The 17,448-nt window shown below is 30.4% G+C and overlaps 2 protein-coding genes across 12 annotated transcripts in view; both read left to right on the forward strand.

Moving 5' to 3' along the window:
* Positions 1-7,226, forward strand: part of LOC138188603 (SET domain-containing protein SmydA-8) — a 53,452-nt gene extending 46,226 nt beyond the window's left edge. For all 5 annotated transcript variants that reach the window (XM_069130550.1, XM_069130551.1, XM_069130552.1 and 2 more), the window contains 2 exons: positions 825-925; positions 6,828-7,226. In XM_069130550.1, coding sequence (XP_068986651.1) covers positions 825-925; positions 6,828-6,971 — 245 coding nt within the window. In that variant the 3' untranslated portion in view covers positions 6,972-7,226. The remainder of the gene's footprint in view (positions 1-824; positions 926-6,827) is intronic.
* Positions 1-17,448, forward strand: part of LOC138188605 (GDP-D-glucose phosphorylase 1) — a 96,508-nt gene that overhangs the window by 47,564 nt on the left and 31,496 nt on the right. Inside the window, exons 2-4 of one of the 7 annotated variants that reach the window (XM_069130558.1) lie at positions 9,562-9,698; positions 9,800-9,947; positions 13,214-13,494. In XM_069130558.1, the coding sequence (XP_068986659.1) occupies positions 9,858-9,947; positions 13,214-13,494 (371 nt within the window). In that variant the 5' untranslated portion in view covers positions 9,562-9,698; positions 9,800-9,857. The other 6 variants (XM_069130561.1, XM_069130562.1, XM_069130560.1 and 3 more) reach the window with 6 other exon arrangements.

Raw genomic sequence — 17,448 nt, forward strand, 5'->3', positions numbered from 1 at the left:
GGTACGGAGAGGAGTATATAGATGCAGTTCGACTTGGACTTTGGAAGAAAGCACATTGGCTAACTCGTTGACCGTGGATTCGTTATTGAGCCTAAGATCATTACCATTGGCATCTCGAGTATATAATTACCACGGTTACTTGTCAAATTCTGTAATAATCATATTTGTACTAGTAAATATCTTTTCTATTGCATAACAACCATGTCTAATCCAAATGAAGATTCGTTACACATCCCTAACCCTAATGAAAACTCGACATGTATATAGGGAAAAATTGCTCAGAACATTGACCTTGATGACATATTTCAAGGTCAGTGAAATCGACAAGTTCGTCCGCATTGTAAATAATTACCAATAATCCTTATATAGAAGATATGTTAATATTATAATATTACTACTAATATTTCTTCCTTTGCAATTTGATATGATAGGTACAAATATCACTGCATATCACTTATAGGGATACATGATAGGTATATATAAGCGAAAACAATAAACATGCAATTAATAAACTTTTACAAATTTATCAGAAAGCAAAGCTGCAACGAAAAAACATTATCTTTGATTTTAATTCTATTTTTATTTCAAATATAATTGTAGTATGCTTTCTTAAAAATTGTCAATTGCATAAAACAATAAAAATCGGCAATTTCAAAAATTGATACAGTTACCTAGGTATGTATGTGCGAAATGAGCACGATCCTACCTGCAATCAGATCAATTAGTACGCTTACTTACGTCATACTCTACTTTACGATTTCACTGTATCCCATCCACTTGGTACGGATAATAATAGTACGCATAATTTGAGTTCTTTGTTTCAGCTGAAAATCGAATTCGAGGTCTGATTCTTTTCGAATTACATGCAGCCCACGCAGACCTTAGTAGGAGACATACAGAAATGGAGATTTTAGTGCCATTATTGGTAAGATGAAATATCAAATTTAACACATACTTAAATAATAATATATATAACACAAACACAAGAAATTACCATCTTTGATAAAATTACAATACAGATGCCTGGTTAGAAATTTCAATTGGGTATTTTTAATTTATTCATTGATATGAACAATGGAAAAACGCAATGAGCTTGAAAGAGATAAAGACCATCTTGAAAAAGGGAAGACAAAAGTCAAGAGCTTTAAAAAATTAATAATTTATGAGGACGTATTGTAATTTAAATGTAACCTCTTTATTATGATGTGTGCATTATGATATGGTATGTGTGGTTTATCATCGAAATGTTGATTTCGATGAAAAGCATGCAAATTGTACTCTTATGCCGATGAGGTGTAATTGCCAAAAAAGTCGTAAAACTCCCTTTTTCCAACAGTTTTATCTGGGCCTGTAGTGAAAATTTAAATAATACGTTTACTGTCACGTACATGCTGAATATTTCACCAAAATCGATTGATACAGAAAAAAGTGATAGGCATAGAAAAATGTAAGAATCATTAGATTTGTTACAATTACAGGTCAAAAATTGTGAACATTTTTCACAATTTTTTTCATTGTTTCTAACTCGTAGCAACATTAATCAATTTCGATGGAAATGTAGTCGCGATTACGATTAGCTTCTGCAAAATCGGATTTTATCGACAAAATTTAAAGACTTAACACTATGTTTCCGGACCTAGGACATGTGCTACTTAGGAAGAACTTGTATTCGTTACTTTCATGGTTAGGATCTTCGCTGCGTCTTTAACTGTGTGGGTAGAGAAACACTTAAATAAAGACCCATGATTCCGACAGTTTATGAATTTAATTTAAATATTCTAGGAAGAAATAATAGTTACAAAACATTTAGTAGGATTTTACAGGAGAATAGTTGATTGTATAACATTTCTGTATATAATTTTAATATACATAAATGGTGTTAATGAATTCACGAGACACTTTTGAAGGATCGATTCGAGACATTGAAACAAATACGAAGGGTGATATACTGAAATGTTGGCTTGAGGCTTATGTTTCAAGCCATAAGCAATCGAATGTTGTACTAGTGTATTACTTGTTCAGTATTATATAACAGTAGTGTATTACTTATTTAATATTTACAGTTACATGACTTGTTACAATAGTTACATGACTTGTGTCAGTAACCGATTTTATTGTAACTTTTCAGACGGGTAGGGCACCTCTAATTACTAAATGTGCAGTTCAAATTTTCGGCAGGAATTGATATTTAGGGGTGGAAAACATCCGTTGTACATTACTGACGTAAACAACACTTAAAGCCCTCCTGTGCTTTCAAAAATTTTCTATGTCCTTATTTATGTTTAAATAGTCTTAATAAACTCTCAAGATTAGAAATGTTATGGAACTATGTTCTTGGTAAAATAAATTCCTCTAATTTTAAAAATTCTTTGTAGAAATGACTCACACAAGGTATGACTTTGTAAACACAAAAATACCGCTATACATCCTTCCTTGTCTTTCATACGTTAAATTTTACAAATTAAAGCAAAAGTACCTATTAAATTATGTAACAGTTATTCGACATAAATAGGTTAATATCTTTTTATGGGGAATAATAAGATAGATCGATTAATGTATTAAAAGATATATGGTTGACCTTAAAACCTGTCCCGCTACTGGATCTGCGAAACAATAATTTCAGTTAAACGAAACATTCTGTATACGTATACACAATTTTCTTCCCTACATCTTGTACAGGATAAGCTGATGCCCATGTATCGTTCGATTCGAGAATTCCTGTACAGTCCGCTACTTAGGTTGACCTACTTGTTGAGAAACGTTAAGTTGGTATGATCGCTAGTTCCTACAAGCTAAGTTGGTACGACTCGTAACGACGATCTTTTGTCTTAGGAGTCGACCACGTGTTAATTATCTGAGAGTATCCGGTGTGTTCAGACGTTTTGTACGAGGTGGTGAAATATTGAAAGTAAAATTCAATCTGTGTGAATCTATTATATATCAACCTCAAAACTATATTTAATAACACTACTTTCGTTCATGTAAAGAAGTTTGTTCGCGCACAGGGACGTTTCAGCTAGTTTCTAACTGACAATAACTAAAAAACAAAGAAAGTACAGTAGGATAATCTTTATATTTTTACTTCCAAATTTTGTTGTCGCACCATCTAAAATTACTACATTTGAGAAAATAACATCTATAAAATTTAAGTTAATGTTTTGATATTCTTTACTTCACGTTAATTTTCGGCATATTCGTGTCCCCTCATTCTATATATATTTCATATATATTTCAATAAGTAATTTGTAAACATTTTTTTTAATAAAATAAATATTTACGGGTATTTTGACAGAAACGTAAAAGTACACTTACTTAAATAATACAAGTGTGTATTTGTTGAATATTGATGTTATTGAGGAGGAAGTCCGACGAAATTGTGTTCAAATAATTCGTAAAACAATTGTTAAGCAACGAAAAATAAAACACTAACTCTTGTCCGTAAACTGGCGATCATACCACCAACATGGCTAATGAGAGAAAGCAAACTGACATTCCAGTACGAAATCTTGTTACAAAATTATATTCAGAAGGTAAATCCTTCTTAAAGTGTGGAGAGTGGTTGGTAGAACTCACTCTAAATATACAAAAATTCATAAAGAAATTTTGGTACGATGTAACAATACGCAATACAACAAAGCGAAGAAAAAAATATTATTAGACGCGGATGAACGTTTCATTCATAGATAAATAAAAATAAGTCCGAGAACAAATGTGCGAAATGTATGGAAACAAATCTCCATTGAAACATGTTTAGTTTTGTAGCGGACTGTATGAAGGTTGGAGTCTATGCTGAGAAGGACACGTAGGTCTGTGCGAGAAGAGCAAAATCATTCACGATCTTGGTCGAATCGAATGAATTTTATTCGGAACACAACGCCATTGGTAACACGCTGTGATGAGTGTGACTATTTACATATGATATAATGATATTGTTCGCATAACTTATAATGTATGTATAATGTAAGGCAATGCGCATAAAGAACGCAATTACCGATCACGGGAAGATACAAATGGTAGAAAGGGACTTCGGTAATCGTAATACTTTTCTTGTCTTAACTTCGGTCGTTCTTGTTTCTATTCTTTTCGGTAATATTCTATAATTAAGTAATTATAGTTTTAAGGCGAGCGGTAAGGGACTGGAACATTTATAACTATCCATGATGTCATCATCGACGACAAATCAATGTCTAAGAAAAGAAAGGATATTAAGAAAAGAGGAGTATGGTCGCAGAAAAGTACAGAAAAAAACTATAGTAATTATTTACCATAAAAAAAATTTAAAAAAAATTTTTATTCTATATTTTCGACTTCTTTTTTCGCGTAGAATCACTCTCTTTCCGCTTATACTATCAGTTACCAACCACCCTGTATATTACCGTCGCTCGGTCTTAAGTTTAGAGACATTCACAAAAAAAATCAATTAAAATTTAATTTTGATTACAATAATCTCGGTTTTTCTTAAAGTTCTTCATCGTCTATGTCGCTTCATTCTTATTCCTCTTTTTCGGCATACTTTTCATTTCTCTCGTTTCTGAATGTCACATTTCATTCCAGATCGTATTAAAGTTTATTCTATAGTTACATCAGACGTAATCCCCGACCAAAATTTATTTAACCGCCGAGCCGTGAAAAATCTTTCGCTTAAAAACTTTTCAACATGGAGTATGTCCGTGTTTCTTGCTACTGCATACATGTCTTGCAAATATAATTGGCAAGGCTTTATATAAAGGTAGTAACCACTGACATGAAAATATGGGTTCATTTTTCTTAAAGCGCCAAAATGTAATTTCCAGTTACCGTTTCATTCAGCCTCATTGAAGTGCTTTATTATTGTAATCATATCGAAATATTGTATCCATAATTTAGTTGTCATTTCATTTTCAAGTTTTAAGATAACATGAAAATTTTGAGACAACATTCTGAAAATCTGTATCTGTGATGTTATCTTGTGTACCGTCTGTTGCGAGTTATCAACTAAAGAGCGACTAACGCTCAAGGTGGAGGAAGCTTAATAAACCGAGTGTTAGTGTAATTTGGCACTTTATTTGCACTTGTTGTATAAAAGTAAAGTTTGATGTTCTGAACACGACGGTTGTAAAGTCTTGTTGAGAGTGAAGTATTTCACCCATACGGTACGACGCTCTGTTGACTGTTCTAGTATGTCGCTGATTCCCCCCATCAGCCGTTGGATCTCGTCCATCCATCGTGCCTTCCCGACCGGGGGTTTTCCCTGGGGTTTTCTTGACCTCTGAATCATCAGATTTACAGCTCGGGGAGGACAGGTAATTCGAAATTTCCCAAAGAAGGGATAGGTGCTATCCGAGCCATAAACGGGCGGCCACTCAAAATCTCGAACACCGTTTCAAAGATCATATAAAGTTTTCTAAAACCTTGATCTCATCGTCTGTGATTTGAAAAGAAGCTAAAATAATTTCTGATAAGGCTAAGTATGTGGCCTATTACTGCTCTTATAAACATGGATATGTAGCGGCACATGAGTCATAGGACGATTCGAATCGGGAGTAACTCATATTGTTGTGCCTTAGAGTATCAACGCTGTTTTGATTTGCGAGGTTTAAGAATAAACAAACTCCGGACAAAAACATTATTGCCGTTATGAATAATTGTCAATCGGAACCACATATGATCTTCTGTAAATCCACCGGACAATATAAATAGACGGACATCCTCTCTAGGGAAAGGAGTCTTTAGAGCGAATCAGTATATCGAAGAATATAGCGTGCAGCATAGCGAGTCATACGATAGAATCAAGTGAGCGACGGTTACAACCGACATACACTATCTCTGTACTTGTACTTAAAATGATTTTAATATAATTAACTATTACATTTTTACCACTCATCTCTTTAATAAACTAACTCGTTAATACGACCTCAAATACTTAAAATTTTATCCAAGTTGACTGCCGTTCGTTGCAAAGTTCGTTACAAAAAGTTGTATAGTATTCAATTGTTCGAGGATATTTGTCTACTTATTCGACTATTTCGTAACGAATGTAATAGGTGTAGAATATTGTACTTATTAATCATTTTGAAGATACTGCCGTCGCACAGCAACTTTCTATAAAAAATTTGGAGTACAACAACTTGTAAGTACTATTTTTATAAGCAAAATAATTGATAAATAATTGATCATTTTTAAGATCATGGATTCGCACGTGAAAAATTACGTTATCTGCGATAAGTTGTTGACTCGTGGACTCTGAGAACTACTAGTCAAAAATAATCAATAAGGAATTTTTTATAATATTACTAATCAGTAGATTCAACACTATTAGTTTTTGTTGAATATATAGTATATTTGTATTGTACGTGTGAGAGAGAGAGAGAGAGAGAGAGAGAACGTAGAGCGAAAATACAAACAAGTATGTATCCCCTCGCCAGAGGCCTAGGGCACGAGATTTCACACTGCACTTCTCTCTTTTTTCTCAACGGAGTCCTAGGCCATCATGCAACGCTATCATACATACTATGGATGGGATACATACTTGTGTATCGTTTCTCTCTACTCTACACGCACAATACAAATGTACCATATATACAACATATTTAATCTACAAAATACATTTTTTGTATTATCTTTGGTCGCCCTTGTTTCTATTCCTTTCGGTAATATACGCGTGTTCTAATGCGTTATAGTTCTATAGTTCTAACGCGAGCGGTAAGGAGCTGAAGCATTTTTTACATAATACGATAATTATACAATATTAACAGACAATTATATAAACTGTGAACAAAAATTTCTGTCATCATTTATTTGCACTTTACATTAACAAATATTTGAAGGTTTGTTTTTTTTTTTTGCAGCAGGAGTCAAAGAAGTATTTAGTTGATGGCTATCAATTACTGAAGTATGAACCAAAAATTCTACCGGAAGGAAAAATAGCTCAACATGCAGAACAAAATTTACACGAAATAAATAAGCTCTTAAAACGATTCAATGTAATATAAACTTTATCAGTACGTAGTTTGCTCAGTAAGTTCTACGTTTGGGAGTAAATATTAAATGAAAAACAAAACTGTATATATACATAGCCTTCGTAAGCAAACAAACATATTGAAATAAATTTGTTAAAAAATTTTTAATAAGTATAATTACAAGCGGTAGTTATCATGTATTAGCATTCTTTGATTGAGAGGATCATTTTAAGCGCATGTTAGAAAAATTAACACATGGAATCAATGATATAATTTATATTAACGTTCTCTTAATTTGGTAGGTAATTTTAGAAACTTCTAACGAATCAACAATTTTAGTTCTTCTGGAAGGGATACGGCGATAGAATAAATTCTCCAGACGCTTTGTATTTTGCTGGTAGTGAGAAATACTGAAAAAATACCGAATGTACAACAGAGAGGGATACAGTAGGAGTACAATACAGTATAGGGCGGGAATAATAGAAAAAGATTAAAAGTTTACGTATCAGGGAATATCACCCTTGCAACGACAAACCTTCTTTCTTTTCGGTTCCCTGTGAAAAAAGATTTTGCTACTGACGAACCTTTTCTGACGAAAGCGAGATCGAACATGATACAATTTGACTCATATTTATTTATCTAATTAATAATTCGTTCTTTCTATCATTGTTTCTGGTAAATTCAAAAGTAATTTCAATAAATAAATAAATTCAACAATATTATTATTATACAATAATAATTTACTATTTTGTGTACAATTTATATAATTCATATTTAATTTATTATTTATTATTAATAATTTACTAATACTATTAATGAAATAGTAAAATAATATACATATATGTATAACTGATTTGCTTTATACATATATATCATATATGTATCACATATATACATATGTATGAGAGAGAAAATTTCCTCTGTGATATTATATAGATATATATAGACTATAACTACTTTGCACGTATCTACAAATTTTATATTATTCTTTATGTAGGTCCCAAATTTATGTGGTAAATAACCAAGTAATGCAAGTAAATCATGGTTGGCGATACAAAAGAATTATAACAAAAAATTGTTAATTTTGAACTCACAAACATAGACCAGACAATATCCAGACTTTGTTATACTACATTAGAAAATAGAAGAGCATAAAGAAAGCAAATAAGATTCAGAAATGAAAGAAATAAAAGAAAACAAAAGAAACATCTAGAGGCACAGTGAAATATAAAAAATATATTTACCATCGTGATTATTATATGTAAATATAAAATAATTGTTAGGAATTCAAGTGTCCTGCGACATTTATGCGTGTTTGATGAATGGGTATATGGATGTCGCTGGCGTGCTGTTTGTAACATAGCGTTGATACGCTTCTTGTTCTCTTTCCTTATTTATGGTTTTCCATTGCTCTATTCGGTTCGGCATGCATATTCTCGGAAGTCGGCCCTTGTGCGTGTGTTGTAACGAATAGATAATGTAATCGACGTGCGCGTTTCCAAGCTTTAACAATGATTTTCATAACTAATATCAGATAGTAAAAATAACAATGAAAAGGAAGTAGAAGAAAATTTGAATCAAAATATTCCCAGTTAAATAAAGAAAATGTTCTTTTATATTTTTCAACAAAAAGTTAAATCTAATACAAGATTTCATTAAAAATTAATAAAATTTCAAATTAGGATCAAAATGAAAAAATTAATTCAGAGATCAAACATTAAAATAACAATTTTTTAAACTAATTATCTTTATTTACTTATACTTACTAGCTTTAATACCACCATGAGTAACTTTTAACAGAGATCAAAAATCTCAATATGAAATACAAATTTTAAATATAATTTAATGTCTTCTTTTAATTTCTTCTTTGTTAAATTTTGTATTATTAATTTTTTATTAATGTATTAACTCTTTGCACTCCTATATCGAGTGTGACTCAACATCAGTTTTTATTTCAGAAGCTACTTTGTCGAGTCCCATTCGACATTCTTTCAGTTCCACCTTTTTTTGTGAAATGTGTAAAAGAAAACAAGGATTGCATCCTGGAAATTGTTTCAAGACACATCATACACTTAAAAATTACAAAATACAACAATAGTGTGAATAAAATTGGTATTTAAGTGAATTTGTTTCTTCCTTTATTTATTTAAATTGCCTTATTTTTTAGTTAAAGTAAATTTCAAATAAAACACTTAAAAGTGTTAGGAGCTGCTGGTAACAAAATTGAAATAAAATTTGGAGTGCAAAGGGTTAAACATATTTTCTAATATAATAAAGATATCATGCCTTAATTCTTAAAAAGAGTCATATCATAACTTTCTTGTAACTAGTGTTACAGCAATACAATGATATTATTAATAAGATCTTAATGTAAAGAAAATTATGTAATACTATCATATTGTAGAGTAAAATACCTAAGATAAAAGATACAAAATAAATATTTAATATTATACAACACTTCTCACTTCATCTAAGTAATTATGGTACACAAAAAGACAATAAATATAACTAGTTAATCTAAATACGGTATAAATTCGTTTTACATGTATTGTATTCACTATTGCATATTTTAACTCACTGCATTATAATTTTTTTATCGTGTCAGTATCTTTTAATTTCGCAGGAAATCTATGGTGAAGTACATACATACATATGTATATATATATATATATATATATATATATATATATATATATTACATAGAATATTAACTAGGTTATGTTTAGATCACCACATGGTTTATACCTAAAATAGGTTGTGGTTAGTTGTGCTAAATGATTTCATATTATTTAAATCTACATAACAAAATCCGACACAGTCATGTCCTACAATTCTTCTACTGAAACGAATTGTGTTTGTAGTGAAGATATTAAAAAAGATGAGGAATCTAATTTTGATTTGGTTTTAAAAGAAAAGTGGATGGAAGCCCAGAAGAATGGAGTGTTTCGTTATATATTAAACATTCAAGATTCGAAAATATTGGAAGGCAAATATCACTTTTTAGTCCAGGTAATGTTATTAAATAATTAATTATAATAAATATTTGTTTAATTTATTTTCAAATATTTTTCAATTGTCACAATTTTGTTTAAGTAATATAGTAATTTACAGGATAAAATATTTTACATGTTTTTATTGCTCACTTGTCATATGTGTAAATCTATGCTTTAATTTTACCATCTCTTGCATAAATATTCGTGAGATAATTTTCTAGTTCAAATTTTAATAATTACAAATATGTTTTGTGTATTAACGTCATTAATACAAAAGTACATGTGAATCTTGTTACGTATGCTTATCTCTTTGTTTTAATACTCACAAGTACAGTTTGTTGATAACTTATAAAATAAAAATAAACAGATAAAAGAAAAATATTTACAAAATCAGTGACAATTTACAAAAATAAAAATGAAATAAATATTATGTAACTGTAATTATATCTAATAATATAATATGGATAATATTGTTTATTCTAGGAATATTTATAAGAGTAAAATTATATAAATTAATTTTATAGTGCAAAATCATATATAAAATAACAGTTAAAGAAGTAGTAATGAATATATCATATTTGTTATTATATTGCCAATACAATATCAGAATTGTTTATTTATTAATCAATGTATTATACTTTTAGGAATATATATCTATTAATGAACTAAAATTATTTAATGTTTTATGATTTATAATTATGAGAATCATAATGTCTCTCTTCCCGATTGTATTTCAAAGAACTTATAATCCTTTAACACATTGGCATCAGAGCATTTAGAAACTCATGATATATATATATATATATATATATATATATATATATATATATATCATTCAGGTTCTAGCAAAGGAATCCAAATGACATATATGTGAGTCATGGTGCTAATGTGTTAAGTTACTCTAGTATGACTTAATTAATATAACTCTATTTAACACAATGAAAGGAAAAAAATAATTCTATTGATTCATATATATGTAAATTCATTAACAAATAACATGGGAAGTGCAAGACATTTGTATTACTGATTTAGTTAAAATTCTGCATATGGGAAGATCCTCACTCTGCAAAAGAGTATATTCCATTATAAGAGCAAAGATCAAATATACAAGATATATACAATATATATAATCAAAGATATATACAATCATAAATATAACATTGTCTTTTTCTGCATAGTAAATAAATTTGCAATACTGTAGTATTCAGTACTTTAATGCCCATAGGGTGCATTGTTAGAAAATTTAATATTTGAAAAAAATCATATTGCGTGCCATGGTACATTCATTGGAGTATGCAATTGCTGATTAATCAGTTAGCTGTTGCGCCTTCTTTGAAAACTTTGAAAATTGTGTAGTTAAAATGTGTCACAAAAAGTAAGCGATGAAGTATAATGGCCAAATACAGAGTATGTGTGGCTGTTATAATATAGAATTAAGTTATAATGAAATGACTGTTTTATTTTTTAATTTTATTACTGACATGAATTGTTATAACACAAAATATTGCCTTTTTTTGACATGATGAGTATACCTGTCAAAAACAGCTAACTGGTTAAACATGCATCGCTGCTATAAATGTTGCCTATTACTAAATTGTTGTGACTAGCATCTCGTTAACATCTTTTTGCAAAAAAGATTAACATGTATGCATTGCCAGAGTGTTAGTTGGCAAAATGAGTTGGTATTGATTTGGACAATAATGTGGTTACCTATGGCATGCCGGACCTACACAGTTTTGTCTATCTTCTCAGCACTGGACATTTATGGTGGCTGAGACTTTGTTGGAAGACTTCTGTACTCATAAGCTTGTACCTGTACCTGTATCTGTTTGCCAATAATGTACTTTATCTCCCAATGGGATGGTGCACCTTCATTTGTACATTTAGTCATTAACCAGATCTTGGAATACTTGTGTCTTGTGAATATGACTTCCAGTAATTTAATCCATAGAAATTGTGGTTAAAAATTTGCAAAATATCTAAACATCATAAGGAATTGAAAATTAGTAAAATGGCAGCTTTTATCTAAAGCTACTTTTATCTAAAAGGTATAGCCAGTGAACGGAGTCGGAAGAGTTCTTCAACCAAATTTATGTAATGATGTGCCATATAATAGTTTACCGAAAAAAACATCTTATATCAAATTTCAACTCCTTTTCTCATCTAAAAAATAATTGATCTTATACTGAGCTCGAATTCACTCAACTACTTTGTGAGTCACATTATTGAACGATACTCCAAATTAACACAGATTCTAAAATTTCATACTATATTTATTATATATAGAAGATATTTAAAAAAATTAAAAAAAATAAAAAAAAATTTTTATTGTGTTTTTTCGACTTCTTTTTTCGCGAAGAATCACCCCCTTTCCGCTTGTACCACCAGTTACCAACCACCCTGTATATATATGTAACTGTATGAATAGAATAGATCACGAGAGAAGAAATGTAATTTAGGACTTAGAAAATCGATTTTCCAGGTAAAATTTGTAGTGGATTTATTATTAACTGTTCTTGCATTGAATTTAATTATTCTCAAAATAAACTCGATTTTCCAGAATCGATCGTCTGATTTACCCTAAGCATTTACATTATTACATATATATATATATATATATATAATCTGTAATTCTATAAATTTGTCATCTTTTACGAAAAGAAAATTGTCAAAAAGTTCATAATGTTTGTAATATGCCACAATTTTCTACAGAAATTTTTTGTATGATGTTTCTCTTTGTTAACCTATTGAATAGTTCATCACTAGAGAAATGCGGTTTGGGAATCTCCTTAACCATGTAAATAAACCCCTTTGAATTATAAATGCATTGAAATTCATCTGTTGTTTAGAGAGAGATACATACTTCCAGAAACTGCTAAGCCAATAAATTGTTTAAGGTGCTATATACAAGGTGTTAAAAAAACTGGACAATATTCTATGTAAATCTAGACATTAAATCCAAAAATCAAAAAACAGATTCACAAAAGAAAAAATACGTTATAAGGAGAAGATGGAGATAAAATAGTAATATATATTAGATTAATTCTTATATATACTGATATTTTCTATTCATTAGACACAGGCATTAAATGTCTAAAATATTTAATAATTCAAATTTTTATAAAGGTTTTATATGAACAATCCAATTATATATTGTCCTCTGATAAAACATATCATACAAACTTGTTTTAATCATATAAAAATTTTCTTTATTATTTATAATCTTATAATAAATATTTATTTTGCTTAATATTTAATACTGACAATTTTTATTAATTTTAGCTAAATATTGATCGCGGTTATAAAAGAAGATCTCCAGAAAATATTATTTCGATGAACCAACCTTTCAATGAGAAAGATTTTAACTTTACAAAACTTGTGTCGGAAGAACAAATAATGAATTTAAATAATACAGACAAAGATGATATAATTGCAATTAATGCTAGTCCGATTGAATACTGTCATTCTCTGCTATTGCCACAAAGATGTAAACAATTACCTCAACTTGTAACAAAGCATAGCTTATTGAAAGCTATTGAGTTGTTTTCCTTGAGTTTGTCTTCGTAAGTATATTCCACCTTTGAAGCAAAAGTAACAGAAATTAAACCTTTAATTAATTTATAAATACATATGTTGATTGTTAAAAAGTGCAATGTCAAAGGAAAGTTAATAAAACATACACAGTACTCTCATAAATTTCATTTTTCTTAATAATATTTATTAAGCATTCAGTTAATAAAAGGAGATTATTGTAGTAATGCATTATGAATAAAGAAGTAATTATTTTATGATTCTATTTTATTTTTGAAACTCTAATTGTTATATTATAAAGCTTAATAATCAGTGATGCAATTCCAATTTAATAGGAAAAATAAAAATTTTTAAATTTTGGTATGATTTATTAACATTTTCTGACATTTAAAAATATTTACATTATAACTATTTACAATATCACATTGTTGTTTATAGTTTTTAAGTATTTTCAATTAACCTTATTGTATCATTAAGCCCTTAACCTGCAACGTCGTGTTAGAGACGTGGTACGTCCAAGCCAAACATAAGCAACACGTGCACTTTGTACGTGAAACTTTGTACATTCGTTGGGATACATGCAACAAACACTTTTTTTTCTTGTCCGCATTCGGAGGTGCAGTATATTTTCTTGAAAAATATTAGAAAGGTACCCCTAAAAATAAGTTCAAAAAGAATGTTAAGCGTTGTTGAGTTCATTGAAAGTTCTGCTAACATCGCAAAAAGTGATTTGATAAATATTTTAAATAGTGATAGTGACAGTAGTGATATTTCACTTTCTGTACGAGAATGTTGTAAGCGACTGGTTATCGAAGATGATATCGACGACGAAGACCACAATAATCATCAACAACCAGAGCTATGGATTTGGAAAGAAGAAACTAATGAACCAAAAATTATGAAACTATACAGAGATTTCTGGTATAAAAGTAGGAACTTTGAGTCAGTTAGGTGGAAACAAAAAAGAAGTAGATGTTTTTAATATAATATTTGATAATATATTTTGGGAAAATATTGTTTTGGAAATGAATCGATATGCAAATCAAATAATGAACAATGAAAATAAAAGATTAAAACTAGATGAAACTTGGTTTCCTGTAGACTGTGGTGAAATCAAAATATATTTTTCACTGTGTATAATAATGGGTAAAGTTAAGAAACCAACAATATAAATAAATTGATCTAAGAGAGCAGTTATAGAAACTCCAATTTTCAGAAAAATTATGTCATTCAAAAGATTTCTGCAAATAACTAGATGTTTGCACTTTGCAGATAACAATTCAGCTAACAATACAGATAAATTATGTAAAATAAAACCTGAGATAAATTTTTTGAATCAAAGATTTAAAGAAGTATATACAACGCAAGAGGACATTGCAACCGATGAATCATTGATGTATTATAAGGGACACTTATCCTACAAACAATTTAATCCATTGGAAGGGACAAGATTCGGTATAAAATATTATAAATTATGTGAGTCAAAATCGGGTTATTGCTATGATTTTAAAATATACATTGATAGTGATAAAATAAATTCTAGTAACATCCAAAAGTGTTGTCAAAGAACTATCACAGTCAATATTACATAAAGGATTGTTTAAATCCTTAATTAACAGTAAAACTAATGTTGTTGGAATAGTGCCCCAACAGACATAAAATGCCAAAGGATTTTTCTAAAGTAAAATTAAAAAAGGGTGAATATAGAATGAGGAACCGCAATGGAATACTGGCATTGAAATGGGAAGATAAACGAGACATTTATATTTTTTCTTCAAAACACAAAACAGCAGAAATGATTGAACCAGACAAAAGTCGATTCAATTGTACTTTGAAACTAAAATGTGTCACTGAGTATAATAAAGGAATGATTGGACCAAATGTTAGCATGCTTCCCTGTAATGAAATGTATGAAAGGATACCACCGAAAAGTTTTCTTTTACCTCCTTGATATTGCTTTGTTCAGCTCGTACATTTTATTCAACAAAATAAATACTAGGGAAAAACGGACTTACGCTGAATATAGAATTGAAATAGCCGAATTATTACTAAAAAATATACCGTTACCAGAGTATAAACGAAGAGGACGATTATCGAAGGGAGATTTACCAAAGAGACTGTACGCGAAATATTGGAGTTATTTTTCAAAGCATATAGACCCAACAATATCGAAATCAAGGCCAGCAAGAGTCTGTAAAATTTACACAAAACATAAAAAACGTAGCGAAACAACGTGGGAGGGCAAAATATGTAAAGTTCCACTACATGTACCAATATGCTTCGAAATATATCACACGATTGAAGGTTATTAAATTTTTGTAAATTTTATCAAGACATTAATTACTTAAAATATGTGTTTATTTAGAAATTGTAATAAAAATTTTATTGAAATAATATTTATTATTCACTTCAAGATAATAAATCTTTCTTTTTATTTATTTATTTATTATTGCTTAGTCTGTGCCTTTCGGCTTTGGACGAGCTTTCGGTTTTACATCTCGTCTACATATTACGCTTCTTATATATCTACCTTCCCTCTTATCCACTCTATTGTACTCCCTTAATTATTCCCTCTCTCTAAAATTATGGCAACTTTTGGGCTTTTGCCTCCTTGCTATGCTTCCTTATTGTCGTTCCTCCCCGTTTTGTATTGCCCTTCTCTTCTCCATTATTGTTTTCAGTTCTGTTAGTCCTTTTCCAGTCCCGTTTAATATTTTTTCTGTGTCCTTTGGTCTTCCCGTTATTTCGCATTCTTCTATTACATATCTCAGGATCTTCTTCTTTCCTTCTACATAGCCTGCATCTTTTTTCTCCCTCTTTCCAGTATTCTCTTGCTTTGGTCTCGTTTCCACATCTAAATTTTGCTAATATTTTTCTGTCCTTCCACTTCATCCTCCCTTTTAAGTATTTTGATTCCTTTATCCTTCCTCCACCACTCTTCTACTTCTCTCTTTCTCCTTTCTTCTATAATTTGGTCTACTGTCATCCTTTCTTGCTCTTCTCTTGCTTCCATCTGTGTCCCTCCATTTCTCATCTCTTCTAGTCCCTTCTTTCTCTTTCTTGCTCTTTTCCCTTCTTGGCCATTTTCCCAGTTTCTCTCTCTTTCCTTTATGCACTCCTTGCTAGTTCCTTTTTTGACTCTATGTCTTTCCCTTAATATCTTGCTGCTTTTCTTAATGCTTTTTCTTTGATTCCTGTTAGCTTGCATTCTTCTATCAATGTATAGTTCGGTGTTGTCATATCTAAACCTAAGATCCATTTCACATATCTTCTTTGTATTCTATCCAGCCTTTCTTCCATGTTCCAGCCCCATACCTCTGCTCCAATCAGCGCCACGCTTTCTACCAGTGCTCCAAACATCTTCATTTTCCTCTTGTAGTCCTGTTTGAAAATTCTTTCTCCCACGCTCCATGTTTTCTTCATTGCTATTGTTGTTCTCTTTTTCCTGTCTTGTATGTGTTTCTCATCACTGCCGTTTTTCTGTAGTAATGTACCCTAGGTATCTTATCTCATCCACTTCTTCTAATTCTCGCTCTCCCCATTTTCATTTTCTTTGTCTCCTCTTGTTCTTTCTTTTCTCGAAAACTACTATCTTGGTCTTTTCCGTGCTCAGCTCCTATTCGGTTTCCTTTAAAAATTTTTCGAATCTCTTTAGTATTTCCTTTAGATCCTCTTCTCTGTTCGCCATCAGCACAATATCGTTTGCATATGTCAATGACCATATCTTCTCCTTTCTCCTACCACGATGCCCCCGATTTGTCCTTTCCTTTATTCTTCTTTCAGCCCCGCCACGTAGATGTTGAATAACGTCGGGCTCAACCGGCATCCTTGTCTGACTCTCCTCACTGTCCAAAATTCTTTTGCGTTGTTATCCTTGATTCTCACCACATTCTGTTTCTGCGTACATCTCTTTTATCCTTCGAATTAGTTTTTCGTTAATCCCCATTTTTCTCATTTTCTCCTCCAATTTCTCTCTGTTTAACCAG

Source organism: Bombus flavifrons, chromosome 17, assembly GCF_040668555.2.
Source record: "Bombus flavifrons isolate JBK064 chromosome 17, iyBomFlav1_principal, whole genome shotgun sequence".
Lineage (NCBI taxonomy): Eukaryota > Metazoa > Arthropoda > Insecta > Hymenoptera > Apidae > Bombus > Bombus flavifrons.